This window comes from Urocampus carinirostris, chromosome 2, assembly GCF_059441175.1.
Source record: "Urocampus carinirostris isolate Australia breed hairy pipefish chromosome 2, RoL_Ucar_1.0, whole genome shotgun sequence".
Classification (NCBI taxonomy): domain Eukaryota; kingdom Metazoa; phylum Chordata; class Actinopteri; order Syngnathiformes; family Syngnathidae; genus Urocampus; species Urocampus carinirostris.
Window position 1 is genome coordinate 7,783,457 of NC_142350.1, and position 20,311 is coordinate 7,803,767.

General features: G+C 41.2%; 1 protein-coding gene across 1 annotated transcript; it reads left to right on the top strand.

The window, feature by feature from the left end:
* Positions 1 to 410: 410 nt before the first annotated feature.
* Positions 411 to 20,002, top strand: dbpa (D site albumin promoter binding protein a). The gene is made up of 5 exons (XM_088328678.1): positions 411 to 1,012; positions 3,179 to 3,450; positions 4,268 to 4,448; positions 15,823 to 16,073; positions 17,543 to 20,002. The coding sequence occupies exons 1-5, from the start codon at positions 826 to 828 to the stop codon at positions 17,756 to 17,758; spliced, it is 1,107 nt and encodes a 368-aa protein (XP_088184804.1). The 5' UTR covers positions 411 to 825; the 3' UTR covers positions 17,759 to 20,002.
* Positions 20,003 to 20,311: the final 309 nt, after the last annotated feature.

A 20,311-nucleotide genomic window follows, 5' to 3' on the forward strand; every position in this document is an offset into this window, starting at 1 on the left:
ACAGAAAGGGATTGGAGAGAACTTTTGCAAATTATTGCCCCAAACTTCTGCACAGTTTGTTAAAGTATGGCACAACTAAATTGCAATGACTTCCATATTCATTCTGGTAATTAATTAAAGATAAAATAACCAAATGTATTTTTTATACATATATTTGTATTTTTGACCAAAAGATACAACAGGCTAATAATGTGTTTCACTTGGTTAAACAATTTGAGATATTTTTACAAATTTTGTATACGTTTTAAAATTCTGTATTTTAAAACTGCTTTATTATGGAGACGAAATGTAAATAATTCTTAAAAATAAACAAATCTACTGACTTTAGAGATCCTTTTTCCGCAGAGCTGTGAACGCAGCAAGGGGGGCGTGGCTGCCGTATTCAAATGAGCCTTCACCCGTGAGCTGTGACGTCACCAGAGCGGCCCGTGTTGGTTCCAGCTGACTGCGAGAGGGAGAGCGAGAGAGAGAGAGCGAGAAAGCGAGAGAGCGCCTCTCACATCCACACTTTTCATTTTTTCCTCCATCTTTATGTTGACACTTTTATTTTTCCTCTCCTTTTCGCTGGACTCTTGCTCAAATTCTTTTAGGCGTTTGCACGCCGCCGATGCCCACACACGGGCAACTGATTGGCTGCGCGCCCCCGACATCGGGCGCGCGCTCGGAGGGGACGCAGAAGGTGGAGGCGAGCTCCCCCGGGGGGTTTGGGCAACTATGGGATCGTTGAGGAGATAAAGAAGCGACGTTTTTTAATTTCTAACTCCTGCGCATCTGCTGCGTGCACGCGCACCGATTGGATTCTATTTGGCAAGCTATCCTAAGGTGATGTCCAGGCCTCTTGCTCAGCTCCTGCCCCCGCCGGAGTTACCTGCAGGGACCAGCCCCCAGTTTGGAGCCCCCTCTGGTGCTCCCCCTGGGAGCCACTTGACGTCCATGAGCAACCTAAAATCGCTCCTTCAGCTGCCCATCAAGGCCGATCAGCGAGGCCTTAAAGACTGTTGCGAGATGAAAGGTGAGCGTGCGTGGGAGTGCACGTGTGTGCGTGGTCGTGCACGTGCCTCACAGGCTCGCACACCCACGCACGACGTGCACATTTACACAATGTCATCAGTAGCCAGTGACCAACCTGGCATATAAGACTCTTGGGGACCAATCAATTGCCTATGGTCCATCTCAGTTCCACCCCTTACTTACTACTCTATCACCACTGGGTTCAAAGGTCAATGCCAAAAGGGTGCCTACGATGCCAGTGCTGTTGATGCCGCTCAATGCTAGCCTAGCACACCCCTTTAAATGATGTGCACTTAAATTGTAAATAGTAAAACTGTAAATAGTTCTCTATTGTCTGTGTAAAGATTCAACTGGGGGGCCAAGTCAGCACACCCTGCTGCCCTTTCAATTAAATTGTTAGCTTGACTAGTTTGCATTTGCTATTGTCAAAATTAGCATTTAACTACGAAGCCACCAAAATTGGCCTAGCACACCCCACGGGGTACATGTCCTATAATGGTGTTGTTTTTTTGACTTGTTAGCATTAGCTATCATCAACGTTTGCGTTCAATTGGGAAGCCAGGCTAGCACACCCTGCAGGTTACATGCATTTTAATGGTGTTGTCAGCTCGATTTGTTAGCATTAGCTATCCTCAATGTTTGCGTTCAACTGGAAAGCCAGACTAGCGGGCATTGCTCGGAACCTGCCCTAAAATGGCAATGTTAGCTCATTTTGTTTGAATCGCTTAATGTAAAGCCAGGCTTAAACCACCTAAAACACAGTAAGGTGTGCTTAAATGCCAATTTTAACATTAGCAATCATCAATGTTATGATTTAACAGAGAAATAAGGCTATCACACGCTGCAAGCTACAACCTTTTGAACGATTTTGTTAGCTTGACTCATTAGAATTAGCAGTTGTCAACAAGAGTGTTAATCTGGGAAACCACCACAACTGAGCTAGCACAACCTACGGGTCACATGTCCTATAAAGGTGTTGTTTGTTTAACTCGTTAGCACTAGCTATCATCCGTGTTAGCATTCAACTGGGAACGCAGGCTAGTGATTTTTAATGCCAAAGTTAGCATGACTTATTAGCATTTACTATAATTAACTTAAAGCGTTCAATTGCAAAGCCAGGCTAGCACACACTGCAAGTCACACGCCCTTAAACGGTGTTGTCAGCTTGACTAGCATTAGCATTCGCTATTCTCAATGTTAGCGTTCAACTGGAAAGCTAGACTAGCAGGCATGGCGCCTAACGTGCCCTGAAATGGCAATGTTAGCTCAATTTGTTAGAATTAAATACTGTCAACTTTAGTGTTCGACTGCAAAGCTAAGCTTAAACCACCCTAAACACTGTGAGGTGTGCTTAAATGCCAATGTTAAATTGTTAACATTAGCTATCATCAACGCTAGGGTTCAACAGGGAGGCCAAGCTTGGAAACCCTGCAAGTTACTTGCCCTTTATTGGTATTAATAGCTTGATTCTTTAGGATGAGCTATCATCAATTTTAGCGTTCAAATGGTAAGCCAGGCTAGCACAGCCTGTGCGTTACCCAGGGTTGGGTATGGTTACTTTAACTGGATTACTTTCAATTACTTTTGGATTACTCCAATACCAAATACGCTAATAAAAGACAAAAAAAACTAAATATAAATAAAATTATGACTCACAACACGTGGTAAGCTTTCTCTCCTGGCTTTGATCTCTTTGATCTCCGGCAAAACTAACATAAAATGTGACCGAAACAAAATGAAAATATCCAGCTTGCCAACATCATTTTTGCCGTTCCATGTGTTCCGTTACTCCCCAAGCCTGCACAAAATTTTAGTCATTTTGTTCATGAGTAAGTTTGCAGCAACTTATGCATAAAACCTGACTAAATCTAGCTAGCACACCCTGAGAGTTATGGGTCCTTTATTGATGTTGTTAGCTCAAGTTGTTAGCATTAGCTATCGACAAGGTTAGCTTTCAAACAGGAGCCACTCAGCTTTGAAGCTATACAATTTTAGCCGCTCTCCCAATCATATTCAAATGAAACTATGTGTTTTTTATATTGCTAACATGCTAGCAGTCTAGCTAAAATCCAGGACTGGTTTTCTAAAAAGTATACTATGCTGCCCTATGTCTAGATGTTATTGTTCTCATGATCTAAAATGCTAACCAACAGCTAATTTTCCACAGATAAGGACAAACCTCTGGACTCAGATGAGGATTCGCTGGGACTGGGCGGTGGCAGTGGACAAGCCGGTGTGGGCGGCGGCCTGGGCTCAGGGGCCCTTCGGCCCAATTCTCAGTCAGCGTTTTTGGGCCCACTGTTGTGGGAACGTACGTTGCCCTGTGACGGCGGACTGTTCCAGCTGCAGTACATGGACCTGGAAGAGTTCCTGACGGAGAACGGGATGGGCATGCACGGAAACGGAACAAGTTCCACCAGTGCACAGATCCCCTCACAGGTAGAGAATTGGGTGTTTGGCTAGGACAGGACAAGATGAAGTGGGGCAGGGCGGATAGCGGAATGGGACAGTATAGCATGTGACTAAATCAGCTGGAGCAAAGAAGGACAAGCCAGGATGGGAAAGTGACAGGAAAGGACCAAACAGGTTAGTATAGATTAGACAAAAATGGTTGGAGCTAGCTGGAATGGAACAGGACAGGATGAGAGAAGAGGGAGCTGGAAGGGATGGAAATGAGCATGGCAAGACAAGTAAGGGTGGAGCAGGGAAGGGCAAATAGGAATAGACAACGTGAGTGGACTGAGCAGGACAAGACAGGGTCATGGCAGGGTACGGTCAAATAGGAAAAAAAACAGGACAGTATGAGTCAGAAAGAAAATAATGGAGCTATCTAGAAAGGAACAGCAAAGGATGGAACAAGGAGGATCTAGAATGGACAGATGGGACAGGGTATGATGGATTGAACCGGGCTGTACGAGAAAGCATGGGACAGGGAAAGACGGACATGACAAGCCAAGGTGGGTTGGGGTGGAAATTGAACTGGATAGGACTTTACAGTGTGAAACAGACAGGACAGGTAAGGTAGGAAATACAGGAAAGAAAAGGACAGGACTGGAGAAGACATATCTGGAATTGATGGGAATGGGCTGAACAGGACCAGACAGGAAAGGCAGAAAAGGCCAGAATGAGACCGGACAGAATAAGATGTTGTTGGGTAGAATGGGACAGGAAAGAATAGAACAGAAGTAGCAGTGGTTGGGCACGCAAAAAACATTAGAGCCAACCTTTCCACTGTCTTTCTTTTGCCTGAAATCAGAGCTCCCAATCAGCGGTGCCCAATCAAAGCTCCCAGTGTCCGCCAAGCTCGCCGTCGCCATGCTCATCCTCGTCCTCCATCTCGTCCTCCTCGTCCTCGTCCTCACTGATGGGGCTGGAGACCATCCAAGTGCCGGCGCCCCAAACGCAAGGACTGATGGGGGGACGCGAGTGTCAACATGGTGAGTTGAACTGTGGGAACGGTAGAGGGACAGGACAAGACAGGACACAGGTGGTGTGCTGGTCTGGGTTGATGGTCCTAGTTCTAGTTAACCTGTAGGATTTAGGTCAGACTAAACTAAGGTGGGGCAGCACGGCGGGGCAGTGGTTGCCGTGTGTGCGGCTCAGTTCTGAAGTCATGAGATCGAACCTTCCTGTGTGGAGTTTGCATGTTCTCCCCGTGCTTTAATGGGTTTCCTCCGGGCACTCCGGTTTCCTCCCACATTCCAAAAACATGTATGTCAGGTTAATTGGCCGGTCCAAATTGTCCCTAGGTGTGAATGAGCGAGTAAGTTGTCTGTTTCTGTGTGTCCTGTGACTGGCCGGCAACCGGTTCGTGGTGTCCCCTGCCCATTGCCCGAAGATAGCTGGGATGGGCTCCGGCACCCCCACGACCCTACTGAGGATAAGCGGTGCAGATAATGGATGAATGAATGAATAAACTAAGGTGGGACAGTTTCTTATTCGATGTCTGTCATTCATCTGTCCTACCATCCTTTCTTCCTTCATTGTTTGGTACCTTTCCTCCTTTCATCTAGGATTCCTTCCTTCCTTCCTTCCTTCCTTCCTTCCTTCCTTCCTGTCTTCATTTCCTCTTTCCTTCCTTACCCTTTTTCTTCCGTACGGTTTCTGCTTTTATTTCTCCTTCCTTTCCTTTTTTCTCCCTTCATTCCTTCCTTACCCCTTTCTTCCTTACTTTTCTTGCTTTTATCCTTCCTTTCCTTTTTCCTTTTTCCTTCTTCCCTTCTCTTCCTTTCTTCCTTGCTGGAGATGTATATCCCTCAACTTAATCAGAAACGACAGCATTGTTATCAGGCCAACGACCTGATTAACTCAGTCGCCTCCATCGCCTCATTTAACCGTCACCTGCATTAACACGTCCGCTGCCATGGACGTCTATACCCGTCGCTGGCAGCAAATGCGGTTGCGTCGTGGCATCTGAGGCCAAGAAAATAAACGAACAGAAAACAAAATGCCGGCGCGGCCTGACGGCCACGGAAGAGTGTCGTGCACGAGAGCTGGCTCTTTGTCAGGATGCGTTGGCTTTCGTCAACACGTGACGGAGGCGAAGCAGCCAACCGGAAGTCCCGGCGGCGGAATCGGCGCTCGCTCCGTCGACTTTGTGGAGAGGAAAGGAAAATCCCATAGGAAGAGCTCGGACGCCGTTTTTTTCACTCATCGGATTCAACTGTTGATTCATTTGAACATGAATCGATTGATTCATATGTATCCTAAAAAAACAATATCAAATGATCACTCCAGGAAACGTAAATGAACGATTATTTAGCTAGAAAATCTGCAAAAATGTATCGAAAATGAAGAGTATGTTAGCATTAGGCTAAAACCATCTAACTCCAAAAATATTCAGCTTCAATAACGCCGGTGTAAAAGTCATTATTGGTACAAATACATAATAATAATAATAATACAGTGGTACCTCTACTTACAAATTGAATTCGTTCTGAGAGAAGCTATGTTACCTGAAACATTTGTAAGTGGAGATGCCTTTTGAATGGAAATGCGCTAATCCGTTCCCAGCCCTACTAAAGTATGATATATTTTTTTTATATTAAATTATAAAAGAGCATCAGAACATTAAACGTGAAAAGTATATGAATTATTCTTAAAATTAGGGATGGGTGAATTACGATACCTAGTATCCCCAATATCAGCTTTTTTTAAAGTACTAGTAATGGTCGTCGATATCAGAAGTATATAAATCGTGGATTCTTAAAAAATAGGACAGGCATAATCATATTTTTTAAGGTATCAGTGATAGTAACCGATATGAGGATCAGGAAAATGAAATCAAATGAATGTTTTTAATCAATAAGTAACTGTATTGAAAGATATCCATATATAATGTAACATCAACTTTATGTACGAAATGTATCAGTATTGATGTGGTATCAATATTGTTCCAAAAACCGTGGTATTGAACATCCCTATCTCAAAAACATATTGAACATTTGGCGTCAATTAATTGATTTGTTGCTATGCTAATTTCAGCTAGCTTGTAAATTGATTTTTGCAAAGGAATTCGATGTACAAAAGGCTTTGGTATTGATTAGCTTAGAATATTTGGTATCAATATCTCTCTGGAAAATGTGGTATTAAGGATAGTGGCTGTCCATTATTAGATTAGATGTTATGCCAATTTAAGATAGCATGTTTTATGGATATAATAAAGGAATTTTATGTACAAATGGTATCGGTATTGATGATCTAGTATCATTATTTTAAATCATTTTGGTGCTATTGATTTGTATCAATATCTGTCTGAAAAAAAATAATATCGAACATCCTTGTTAAAAAAAAGTGTGGTCGATTATTCGATAATTAGTTGTTATGCCAATTTAAGCTAGCTAGTTAATAGATTCTGCGAGGGAACTTTATGTAGAAATGAAATCTCTATTGATGAGTATCAAGATTTGGTATCAAAATTTGTCTACAACAGTATGGTATCGGATATCTCTACTAAAAAGTTGATCGATTTGTTGTTTTTGCTCATTTCTGCTAGCTTGCATATGGAATTGTCTGTTATACAGTACGTTAGCATTGAGCTAGTTGTTTTGGTGGTTTAAGCTAGCTGTTATATAGACTTCTCAGATGGATATTTACGTATAAATGAAATCTGTAATAATTAATAATCAAGATTTGGAATCAATATATCAAAAACATGTGGTATCAAGCATCCGTGCTAAAAAAGATGATGAGGGTTGTCCATTATCTGACAATTAGTGTTATGCTAGTTTAAGCTAGCTCGTAAACAGATTTTTGGGAGGGATCTTGACGTACAAATGGAATCTGAATGAATTAGTAATTCAGATTTGGTATACAAATCGGTCCAAAACAACATGGTCTCAAAAATCACTTAAATGATTCGTTCTTATGCTGATTTCAGCTAGCTTGTTTAAAAAAGAATTTCAGGTACAAATCAGGTATCAGTCATGATGACTACTCAAGATCTGGTATCATCCTTACAACAGTTTTTATTATAATTATTATGTTTGTAATTGTTGTAGATTAAACTATTTGAAAGAGTTAAAAGCGAGGAAGGGTGGCGGTTTGGTTTGCATGTTTTGATATGTGCGCTCCTCCCCCAATTGCCCCCCCCCCCTCTCTCTCAACTCACACGCCCAGGCCATGTGCCCTTGCAAGTCACGTGCCGCTGCTGGGAGCCCAGCGAGGGAGGAGGAGGAGGGAGTGGGGACGCACGGGAAAGCTAGTCACATGACCTGTACTTTTATTGTGAAAGCCTTCGCCATTTGGGAATGCGATACGAGCGTCACAAAAATGTGTGTTTTATGAAAAAAAGACCATAGTTCTCTGAATATTTTGAAATAGACGTGAATAGGGAAGAATTAAGGAAGGGAAAAAAAAGTACTAATTTCGCGATTTTATTTTGAAAATACTTCTTCCAATATTTTGAAAAATAAATTAGGAAGTAGGGAAAACTATGCTAATGTGTAGGTTTTCTTTTAAAATGTTGAGGCTTTTTGTTATGGTGAAACACATTATTTATATTTTATACAGAAAAAGAAAGCGTTTGAGAGTCTTTTTTTTAACATTTGTAGTTCATGTTTTTATACATATTTTTATACAAGCATATTTATTCCATTTTTATTTATTTTTTTAATTTATCTTAATTGACCACTATCCAATGTGAATTCAACTCAATAATTTCAGAATACCAAGCTTTTTTTTTTAATTTATTGTTGTTGTCTAACAGACACACACACACAGACACACACACAAACACACTCACACATGCACATGTATCCATCCATCCATTATCTGCGCCGCTTATCCTCAGTAGGGTCACGGGGTGCTGGAGCTCATCTCAGCTATCTTCAGGCAGTGGGCAGGGAACTGGTTGCCAATTAACCTGATATACATGTTTTTGGAATGTGGGAGGAAACAAGTTCTCGGAGGAACGGGGAGAACATGCAAACTCTGCACAGGAACGCTTGTAGCGGGATTTGATCCCATGACTTCAGAACTGTGCCACGGACGCGCTAACCACTAACCATATATATAATTCAGCACAATAAAGTCAGTGAATATATGTATATATGTACATATTTTGTTTATTTTAAATATAGTAAAATAGAGATTTTAACAATTTAAAATACAATTTATTTCCTATTTTTACGTAATAAATACTTATATAATAAATTTAAAGTAAAACAAATAAACACGAACAAAAAAAAGTAAAATAAAATGAAGCAATAGTCTATATTACATTAAAAATGATAACTAAAACATAAATACATCAATTTATACACAACAATAAATGAAATGAAATGATGTGCATTTATATAGCGCTTTTCAAGTCAAGACTTCCCAAAGCGCTTTACAGTGTACTTCACATTTCCCAATAGCAGCCGTGCAGTCATGTAAGGGGCTAACCTGCTTATTGGGGGTTCAGTGTCTTACCCAAGGACCCTTCAACATGTAACACGGAGGAGCTGGGAATCGAACCTGCTATCTCTTGATCCCAAGACGAGTGCTCTACCACCTGAGCCACTGATTTTATCAAAGAAATTTCTGAGAAAAATTTTGGTTTGAATAAGATAAAATAATTTAAAAAAACAAATAAAATAATTTTTTGAAGAAATTAAAACAAATATGAAAAATAATAAATTAAATTTAGTTAAATGGTCTGCATTTATATAGCGCTTTTCAAGTCAATGAAGACCTCCCAAAGCGCTTTACAATATGCTTCACACTTTTCCTTTTACATACATTAACTAACTGATAGCGGCCGTGCAGCCATGCAAGGCGCCAACCAGCTTATTGGGGGCATTAGGGATTCAGTGTCTTGCCCAAGGACACTTCGACATATAACGCGGAGGAGCCGGGAATCGGACCTGCGACCTATTGATCCCAAGACGAGCTCTTTGCCGCTGCCCCGATTAGAATTAGATTAGAGGGGCTGGCAATCAGTTCAGGGTGCTCCCCGCCCACTGTCCGAAGATGGCTGGGATGGGCTCCAGCACCCCGCGACCCTACTGAGGATAAGCGGTGCAGATAATGGATGGATAGATAGATTAGATCAATTCCAAGCAAATTAATAAATCGAATTAAATAAAATCCGGTTTTAGATAACAGCAAAAGGACACACTATTGTGACTTTTAACTACCACAAAAAAAACAACAACCTAGCAAGTGTGCCTTTTGTTTTGACCTCCACGTTGAGTCACATGTGATACATGTCATACGTGTCACTAGCGTGTGCAGGCGCTAGGCAAGTGTACATTTGACACACAGTAATCCGCGTGGCCATTGGCGCCAAGGAGGGGGAGGAGTGGGGGGGGGGGCAGCGTGTCCACACATTGATGACATAACTTCTCAGCGTGTTGACATAAGCACGCTGCTGGGCGTGTCCCCTATAGGAAGGAAGAAGTACACACTGTACTAGCATGTACTGGGAAAAGGGGAAACTATTGGACTGCTTCAAGTCCTCATTCAAAGTTGGTTCGGAAAATAGTACAGACAAACCTTAGAAAGCCACAGTGTGTATTTGAGAGCACCCCTAGTGGTGAGAAAATAAAAAGTTAAATAAACACTATTAATTCAAATGATACGCAAAAACACATGGACTAGCTCATCAACGGGATTTTTGGGTTTATTCAACTTTTTTTCTATGTTTCCTTCTCTAGCCGCTCATGTTAGCCACTAGAAAGCAGGTTACGGTTCAGCGCCAGCCACTAATGTTATTGTTAACTGCTCCGAGTATACAAAACTTGCTCTTGATTGTTACTGAGGCATTCTCCACTTTTTTTCCCACCATTTTCTACTCTAGCCAATCGCATTACCAACTCAGCCGAAGGCTATGGCAAGCTGCTATTTTTACATGTTCATGTTTTTTCCATCAATGTCACTCATCTTTCACAGCTGAGCAAACATTGCTAAGTCAAGTGATTAAGGCATTTTTTTCCAATTTGTTAAAAACGGTTTACTTCTCTAGCCACTCGTGTTAGCCAGTTGGCTGCAGGCTATAGCTAGCCGCTATTATCATTGTCAGCCTTAAGTGTTACTTGAACGTAATTGTGTTCCTTATTCAAGGCAATTTCTACTAAAAACTATGGCGAGCCACTCTTCTTAGCTGCTCATGCTTTGTCCTTCAGTGTCACTCACGCTTCACAGCTGGTTATACAAGCAATCATTGACATAAAGTGGCATTTTAAAAACGGGTTCCATCTCTAGCCACTCATGTTAACCACTTGGCTATTGTCAATGTCAGCCTCCAGTGTTGCTTGCCTTCAACAGATGATTATGCAGGTACACGTTGTCATGCCCTTGATTTAGGAATATTTGACTTTGTTTTCCCCCCGTTTCTTTCTCTAGCCACTCATGTGAACCACTTTGCTGCTGGCTATGGCTCGCCACCAGCCGCTATTGTTATTGTTATTGTCTTCTACTTCATCCTTCAGAATCAATTGCCTTCACTTGTTATGTAAATGGTTATCGCTGTATCCTGTAATTCCAGCATCTTCAAAGTTTTTACCCACTATTTCTATTTCGAGATAGGCACCTGGCTGCAGGCTATTGTTAGTCATGATTGTTATTGTTATATAATTCTTCAGTATCACTCGCCATACACAGCGCATCCTACAAATTACTGAGTTCAGTGATTCAGACTTCTGGCACTTTGTTCCACTTTTTTCATCTCTAGCCACTCATGTTAGCCACTTGGCTGCAGGATATGTTCTGCCGCTAGCTGCTATTGTTATTGGAAGCTGCTGAGTTCTGTCGCCTAGTTCCCTTATCCAAGAATCTGGTGCTTTTTCCTCTGTTTCCATCTCTAGCCACACACATTAGCCACTTGGCTGCAGGAAATGGCTAGTTGGTGTTGTTGTCATTTGCCTTCACACAACTGGTCATGCAGGCAGACCTATGAGTTCTGTGATTTGGGTAGATTCCACTTTTTCTTTAATGTTTCTTTCTCTAGCCACTCATGTTAGAAATTGGCTGCAGACTATGGTTCTTCTCCACCCCTATAATTATTGTAAGCGGCTCCTGCTTTGTCCTTCAGTGTCACTTTCCTTCCACGGCTGATTTTTGCTGAGTTCTATGATTCAGGCAGTTTTTTCCCCCACTGTTTCCTTCTTTAGAAACTAATGTTAGCCACTTGTATGAAGGCTATGGCTACTACATATTACTCTTCTAATAACCTGCAGATTTCCTTTGCCGGGGTCCCATCATTCAGGCAAATTTGTATTTTTACCACTATTTCCTTCTCTAGCCACTCATGCTACTTGGCTGCAGGCAATGTCTTGCCGCTAGCCGCCATTGTTTATTTCTAGCTGCAGAGTTGCATCACAAGTCATTTTAGCATCTTGCACTTTTTTTCCACTGTGTCGATCACTAGCCACTCAAGTTAGCCACTTTGCTGCAGACTGTGGCTTGCTGCAAGCAACTATTGTTATCGTCTGCTGCAGTGCATACATGAAACAAAATAAAATTAAGTAAAAGTGCATACTGGACTGTCTCAGAAAATTAGAATATTGTGATAAAGTTCTTTATTTTCTGTAATGCAATTAAAAAAACAAAAATGTCATACATTCTGGATTCATTACACATCAACTGAACTATTTCAAGCCTTTTATTATTTTAATATTGCTGAATTTGGCCTACAGCTTAAGAAAACTCAAAAATCCTATCTCAAAATATTAGAATACTTCCTCAGACCAAGTAAAAAAATAATTTTATAACAGCAAAACTAAATCAAACATTTGAAAATGTCCATTGATGCACTCAGTACTTGGTTGGGAATCCTTTTGCACGGATTACTGCATCAATCCGGCGTGGCATGGAGGCAATCAGCCTGTGGCATTGCTGAGGTGTTATTGATGCCCAGGATGCTTCGATAGCGGCCTTCAGCTCATTTGCATTTGCAGGTCTGGTGTCTTTCATCTTCTTCTTAACTATACCCCACAAATTCTCAATGGGGTTCAGGTCAGGGGAATTAGCAGGCCAATCAAGGACAGCGATGCCATGGTCAGTGCACCAGTTACTGGTGGTTTTGGCACTGTGGGCAGGTGCCAGATCATGCTGGAAAATGAAATCCTCATCTCCATAGAGCTTTTCAGCAGATGGAAGCATGTAGTGCTCTAAAATCTCTTGGTACACAGTTGCATTTACTCTGGACTTGATGAAACACAGTGGACCAACACCAGCAGCTGACCTGGCTCCCCAAACCATAGCTGACTGTGGGAACTTCACACTGGATTTCAAGCAACTTGGATTTTGCTCCTCTCCAGCCTTTCTCCAGACTCTGGCGCCTTGACTTCCAAATGAAATGCAAAACTTGCTTTCGTCTGAAAATAGGACTTTGGACCACTCTGCAACTGTCCAGAGCTTCTTCTCCATAGCCCAAGTCAGACGCTTCTTCCGTTGTCTTGAGTTCAGAAGTGGCTTGACCATGGGAATACGGCTATTGTAGCCCATTTCCCGGACACGTCTGTGAACTGTGGCTTTTGATACCTGGACTCCAGCTTCAGCCCACTGTCTTTGAAGCTCTCCCAAATTCTGGAAGCGGCTCTTCTTCACAATTTTGTTAAGGCTGCGGTCATTTCTCTTGGTTGTGCAGCGTTTCCGGCCACATTTTTCCCTTCCAACAGACTTTTTGTGGATATGCTTTGAAACTGCACTCTGTGAACAGCCTGCTCTTTGAGAAATTTCTTTTTGTGTCTTACCCTCCTGATGGAGGGTATCAATGATGGTCCTCTGGACAGCAGTCTTCCCCATACTTGTGATTTACTTTACTGAACCAAGCTGAGTGTTTTTAAGGCTCAGGAAACGTCGCAAGGTGTTTCGAGTTAATTAGATGATTCAGGTGATTAGTTGAATAGCCTACTTGTATACTTTTTCATGATATTCTAATATTTTGAGATAGGATTTTTGAGTTTTCTTAAGCTGTAGGCCAAATTCAGCAATATTAAAATAATAAAAGGCTTGAAATAGTTCAGTTGATGTGTAATGAATCCAGAATGTATGACATTTTTGTTTCTTTAATTGCATTACAGAAAATAAAGAACTTTATCACAATATTCTAATTTTCCGAGACAGTCCAGTACAAAAAAAATTGATATGCGCTGTAAAATAAAATGTTCTAAGCCCAGTCGACATGGCAAATGCCATTTTTTTCGATTGAGTCAGGATCAGCTGGCGAGGACGATGATGGTGAGGATGAAGATTAGGATGATGCACAAACGCGCCAGATGGAGCGTCAAGCGCGGAGGCGGATGAAGAGGGCGCTGTGCACGTGCGGGATGCTCAAAGCGCTCGTATCAGCAGCAGGCTGACCGTTGCTGTGGCAACATTGACTCCGATGCAGGGGGTGGGGGGTGTCAGTTTTGCTGTATGCTGTGTTTTTTGGGTGAACCCAGAAATGACAACTGTTGGTCTTGAAACACGTGTAGATCACGTAATCACGTTTTATTTTGCAAATAATTACAATTAATTTCATAATTAAAACCAACCTTACATAATCGCCATCACGTTTTGAATACTTTGACTAGGAAATTAAATTTACTTAAAAATGTGGAATTTTAATGAATTCATTTATAAATTTAGTTCAAAAAGAGAATCTATAGTGTCGTTTTAGCGGCACCCAGTGGTAGGTACAATAATTAATCTACAAAGTCATTAATTCACATCAAAATGGCTAAAATTGGGATATGCTGATTAAAAAGTCAAATATAGGTAAAATATTGTTTTTTTCCTCTTCTGTACAGTGTTACTTTGGCAGCACTTGGTAGCTTTTAGTAATCTGTTTAAAATATACTTAATACACAACATGTAATTAAAATATATATTTCTTTTTCACCTTATAAAACGGGGGGAGTGCTAATATTAATAAACATACTGCGTATTAATAATCATGAACATAATTAACGTCAATGACATCTACAAAAACTCAATGCTACTTTGCTGTTTCCTAGAGGTAAAAAGTAAAAAATGCAAAGTCAAGTCATTTTTATTTGTATAGTCCTTAATCACAAAGAGTCTCAAAGGGCTGCACAGATCAAAGACTATTGCAAACTACAGACAATTATCATCTAAAACCTACATGAGGGCAAATCATACTTATTATCAACATAGAATATAGGTTATTCATATGCTATAGAACAGAAGTGTGTTTTAAGCTTAGATTTAAATATTTCTACCGAGGTTGCAGATCGAATATCAGGGGGAAGAGCATTCCACAGCACCGGGGCCCCGAAAGGAGAACGCACTCGAACCTTCGGTTCTCTTCTTGGCTCTTGGGATCACTAGTAGACCGGCGTTTTCAGAGCGAAGGCTCTGGACCGGAACATAGGGGGAAATTAAATCTGAAAGATATGAGGGAGCAAGTCCATGCATGATTTTTTTATAACACCAACAGAATCTTAAAATCACATCTTAAGCTAACAGGGAGCCAATGCAGTTTAGCTAAAATCAGGGTGATGCAATCAAACTTTCTTGTCTTAGTTAAAAGCCTCGCTGCAGCATTTTGTACCAGCTGCAGGCTCTTGATTTTGGACTTCGGAAGACCTGAGTAGTGCATTACAGTAATCGAGACGGGAGGTAACAAACACATGACTTATAATCTCTGCATTGGACTGAGACAGTTTAGGACAAATTTTAGCAATGTTGCGAAGATGGAAAAAAATATGTTCTAGTAATATTCTTAACGTGTGTTTGAAAGGACAGATTGGGGTCAAATATGACACTTAAATTTATGACTGAGTCACTCTGGGTGATATTACATTTGCCAATGTGCAGAGCTGTTTTTGAGAACAAGTCATGGTATTTAGATGGACCAATAACTAGCATTTCGGTCTTTTCAGAGATTTCCACAGTTTAGTGTGGCAGATTCCTCCATTGGAAGATATAGTTGAGTGTCATCTGCGTAGCAATGAAAACTGATATTACACTTGCGGATGATATCACCTAATGGAAGCATGTAAATACTGAAAAGAATGGGGCCAAGTACTGAACCCTGCGGAACAGCACAGGTAACACTAAAAGGCTCACATGTCATTTCACCATATTTAACACAGTGAGTCCTATCTGAGAGGTAGGATGTGTACCATAAGAGGACGTTTCCTGAGAGACCTAAGAAACTCTGAAACATGACAGTAGAGTAATTAAATTGTTTGAAATGAAAATTTTTTTTTGCTGTGCAACCCTGGTAAGTTAAAAGTTGTTAAAAAAGGGGGAGTAACAAAAATAATATGGATATGTTCTTACAAAAATATACAATTACTTGCACTTGAAAATGAAGCCCAAGCAAAACTTTAGTAACACTTACACTAACACGGCTCCTCGTTTTGTTCCTTCCAGGTGGTCAGGGCCAGGACGCTTCTCCCTCCGGAGGCCCTCCCTCCTCGGCTGGGACGTCGACGGCAACGCCGGCGTCAGGCGGTGGCGACGTCCCGGTCAACTTCGACCCTGACCCGGCCGATGTGGCTCTATCCAGCGTCCCGGGCCAGGAGGCCTTCGACCCCCGCCGGCACCGCTTCAGTGACGAGGAGCTCAAACCGCAGCCCATGATCAAGAAGGCTCGAAAGATGCTGGTGCCCAACGAGCAGAAGGTACTACGAGTTCCGTGATGAGAACATAAAAAATGCTGGTAGAGAAATAATGGATGGTGTGATGGATGGAAAGTTGCATGGAAGCTTTCCTGCGTTGATGGTCTTCTTGGATAGATGGATGCCCTTAATATATGGATAAATGAATGACTGAATTAGCAGACAGTGGGGTGGATGGATGAATTGGTGGACAGTCAGATAGATGATGAAAGGATGTCTTTCATGGATGGATGGATGGATGAATGGTCTTCAAGGATGGAGGAATGGCTTTTGTAAATAAATGTTGAACGAATGCAGAGAGATGATGGATGGAAAGATGCATGGAAGCTTTCCTGCATTGATGGTCTTCTTGGATAGACGGATGGCCTTAATACATGGATAAATGAATGAATGGATTAGCAGACAGTGGGATGGATGGATGAATTGGTGGACAGTCAGATAGATGACAAAAGGAAGTCTTTCATGGATGGATGGATGGATGGATGAATGATCTTCAAGGATGGAGGAATGGCTTTCGTAAATAAATGTTGAATGAATGCAGATAGATGATGGATGGAAAGATGCATGGAAGCTTTCCTGCATTGATGGTCTTCTTGGATAGATGGACGGCCTTAATACATGGATAAATGAAAGAATGAATTAGAAGACAGTGGGATGGATGTATGAATTAGCAGACAGTGGGATGGATGCATGAATTGGTGGACGGTTGGATAGATGATTGATGGATGGCCTTCATGAATGAATGGATGGATTGATGGATGGGTGTCTTCCATGAATGGATAGTGGATGGAGCAATGGATTTCATTGATGAATGAATTAATGAACTGTTGGATGAATTGGTGTAGAGTCAGTTGGATGACTGATGGAGGGCCATCATGACTGGATGTAAAGCCTTCATGAATGGATGGTCTTCATTGATGGAGGTATGGCTTATATAGATGGATGCATGAAAACATTGTCAGGCAGTGGGATGAAGGGATGAATTGGTGGAAAGTTGTATGGGGGGATGGATGACTGGATTAATTGGCGGACAGTCAGATGGATGGATGTATAAAGTGGAGGACAGTCAGATGGATGGGTGAATTGGTGTGCAGTTGGATGAATAAAATATTGTAGGATGGCTTCATGAAAGTATGGATGGATGGATGGATGAATGGTGGGATGTATGACTTGGGTGAACAGTCAGATGATGGTTGGCTGGATGAATTGGCGTACAGTCGAGTGGACAGACAATAGGTTAGATCGATGGGTGAATTGTCGGACAGTCTAATGTAGGATGGCTGGATGGGTAAATAAACTAGTTGGATGACAAATTATATTTAGCTAACTAGCTAGACATTAGAATTAGCTTCCCCTCATCTTCTTTGCTCCTCCCCTCCCCCATCATCACGTGACTGACACTCCTCCCACCGTCTCCCTCCTCCCCAACACACCCACATACCACAACCCCCCTCCCCCTCCCCTCCTCCCAGGACGAGAAATACTGGAGCCGTCGCGTGAAGAACAACGAAGCAGCCAAACGTTCCCGCGACGCTCGGCGCCTGAAGGAGAACCAGATCTCGGTTCGCGCCGCCTTCCTGGAGCGCGAGAACGCCGCCTTGCGATTGGAAGTGGCCGACATGCGAAAAGAGCTCGGACGCTGCCGCAACATCATCAACAAGTACGAGAGTCGCCACGGCGACCTGTGAGCCCCTCCCACTCCCCGCCATCGGGGGGCCCCAGCGAGCAAAACACCCAAAACCACAGCAGCACTTTAGTGGAAGTGGGCGGGACCAAAGGCGACGGACGACGTCCGATCGGGACTCGACGTTCGATCGTATGCTGGTCTGTCTTTTCTATGTGGCAAAGTCTATTTTTAGAGCGGCGACCGGTCAGCGGACTTTTGCTGTGCGCCTTTTTTAGCCGGAGTCCGATCCCACTTTCCCACCTGCAATCAAGATTTCCTCGTCCTGCGTCCAGTGTCATCTTTTCAGTTTTTTTTTCTTTTCCTTTTCAATTTAAGAGCCGCAGCACTTTAGTCGACGCAGCCAATCTGCGTTATTCTGTTTCCGCATGTCAGCGAAACTCACTCGACCAACCCCGCGACCGCTCTATTCCGTTATAAGGGAATTTCTAGGGCAGGGGTGTCCAAACTGATGGCCCCGAGCAAGTTGTGGCCCAGATACGGATCAACAGAGGGCCATAATCGCAATTAATAAACTAATATTATCTTGTAAACATATTTTATACGATTTATACCTATAAACAGAACTATTGACTTTTTTTTTATTTTTGCATAAACATTTTGATTTCAGAAAAAAAAAATATTTGAACAGTTAATTAGGGAGATTTTTCCAGGGAATTTTATTTTTTAATGTTCTGATTTATTTGTTTTTCTCCCTCGTAATTCCCCAAAACAATTTCCCAGGTTTTCATAATATATTTTTTTTCAGAGTATATGATTTTATAGTTGTTGGGCAGAAAATAATTTGGTTTATTTTTTTATTTTTTTTGGGGGGGTTTGCAATGAAATTATTTATGAATATAAAATCATATTTAACACTCACCTCCCAACATCTTAGTAAAAATATATGTTTATTAAAATAATTTAGGGTATTTATTATATTTGTTTTATGTTTCTAATTTTTAACAGTATTTTCTCTGCTCCCAAAAAGTCAGAAAAATATTAATGTATTTTGTATGTCAGGGTTGTAGATTTAGGTTTTAGGAATCAAATTATTTTGGAATATTTATTGCAAATTAAAAAGTCCTCCACACCCAAAAAAACCCAAAAGAAATATATATTCATAGTTTTACAAATGAAATATGACATTTTCGTAATTAATAAATTATTGCAAAAAAAAAATAATTAAGATATGATTCGTTAATTCCCCCATGCAGTTTTTGTACATCTCCTTTAACACACTTTTGACTGTTTTCTATTAAAATAAAAAACAAATTAAAGGACACATATGCCCTTTTTTCCCCATCTTTGCAGAATAGGGTTTCTTTCTGTTATTAAAGTATTTTGTGTTGTGCTGTTTGGAATAAAATGAAAGACAAAGAAAACACCCTATAAAAACAACAATATTTTTTTCCGAGAGAAAATAAATTGAATTCAGTAAGAGAGAAAAAAAAGAAAGTTTGGACATTTCTGCTCCGAAGAAAAAACAGAAAGCTCACTGGTGATCAATCAACACAATTCCAGGAAAACCTAAGAGACAAAATGAGAAAAATAAACATGCGACCATATTTTGCAAGAACGGCTAAGCGATGAAAACCTGGGGGCGGGGCCAAAGAACCGGCAGCACTTTAGATGACGTCAGCATCATCGCCATTGGCCAAACCCGGTGCCCAATTGTTGTGGTTCTTTTCTACCTGTCGAAATCTATTTTTAGAGGCGGAGAAACAGGACGTGGGCGAGGCTTCTATTTTTATACAAGAAGGCCAGCAGGACTTTTGTAGATTTTCCAAGTTTGAGGCGGAACGGAATGTATCTCGTCCAATCAGGGATTTCATACGGTGCAAGGGGCGGGACTTAGAGGAAAAAATCACACGCTTGCTAAATTTTACTTTTTGTGTTTTATTTGGTAACGGAGCTCGTCTGATTGGCTCATGGGTTGCCGCGTAAACGAATCAGGTTTCGCTCGGCGCTTTTTCTCCTTTGTACACACCATTAAACACACACGCTTACAAACACGAAATTGTTGTTGTTTCGGACTTTGATGGTGCTTATCTTGTTTTCCAAGTTCTTCTTTTTATGATGCGTTTAGTTGCGCTCAGAATTCACGGCGTCTTTTTTCCCCCGCTCCTTTTTACCGCCGTGACGGGTGCTCCCTTTCTTCTACTCCTCTTGTCTCGCGACATTCATACATACATGTACATGTATGTATATGTAACCGTGCACATATACATATATGTATTATCGAAATAAAGAGTTTATGTATATGATATATGCTTGAACTTTGTGATTCTAGTTGTAATGTATACATCTTTTATTTTCGGGGGTCCTTTTTTTCCTCTCAGGTAAATGATATTTATATATGTACATATATATATATATATATATATATATATATATATATATATATATATATATATATATATATATATTTTTTTTTTTTTTTCCCGGGATCGTCTTCACCACACACACTCGTCTGAGTGTTTTTGTTTGTTTTTGTGGGGGGACTGAAACCAAAAAACAAGCCCGAAAGGTCAAAAATAACCAAAAAACAGCTTATGTTGTTTTAGCTGTTTCTTCT

Bases quoted from the DNA above. Each gene is read 5' to 3' on its own strand.
- dbpa (XM_088328678.1), top strand. From the start codon at position 826: ATGTCCAGGCCTCTTGCTCAGCTCCTGCCCCCGCCGGAGTTACCTGCA. The intron at 1,013-3,178 runs GTGAGCGTGCGT...AATTTTCCACAG, and splicing joins AGACTGTTGCGAGATGAAAG to ATAAGGACAAACCTCTGGAC. The intron at 4,449-15,822 runs GTGAGTTGAACT...TGTTCCTTCCAG, and splicing joins GGGACGCGAGTGTCAACATG to GTGGTCAGGGCCAGGACGCT.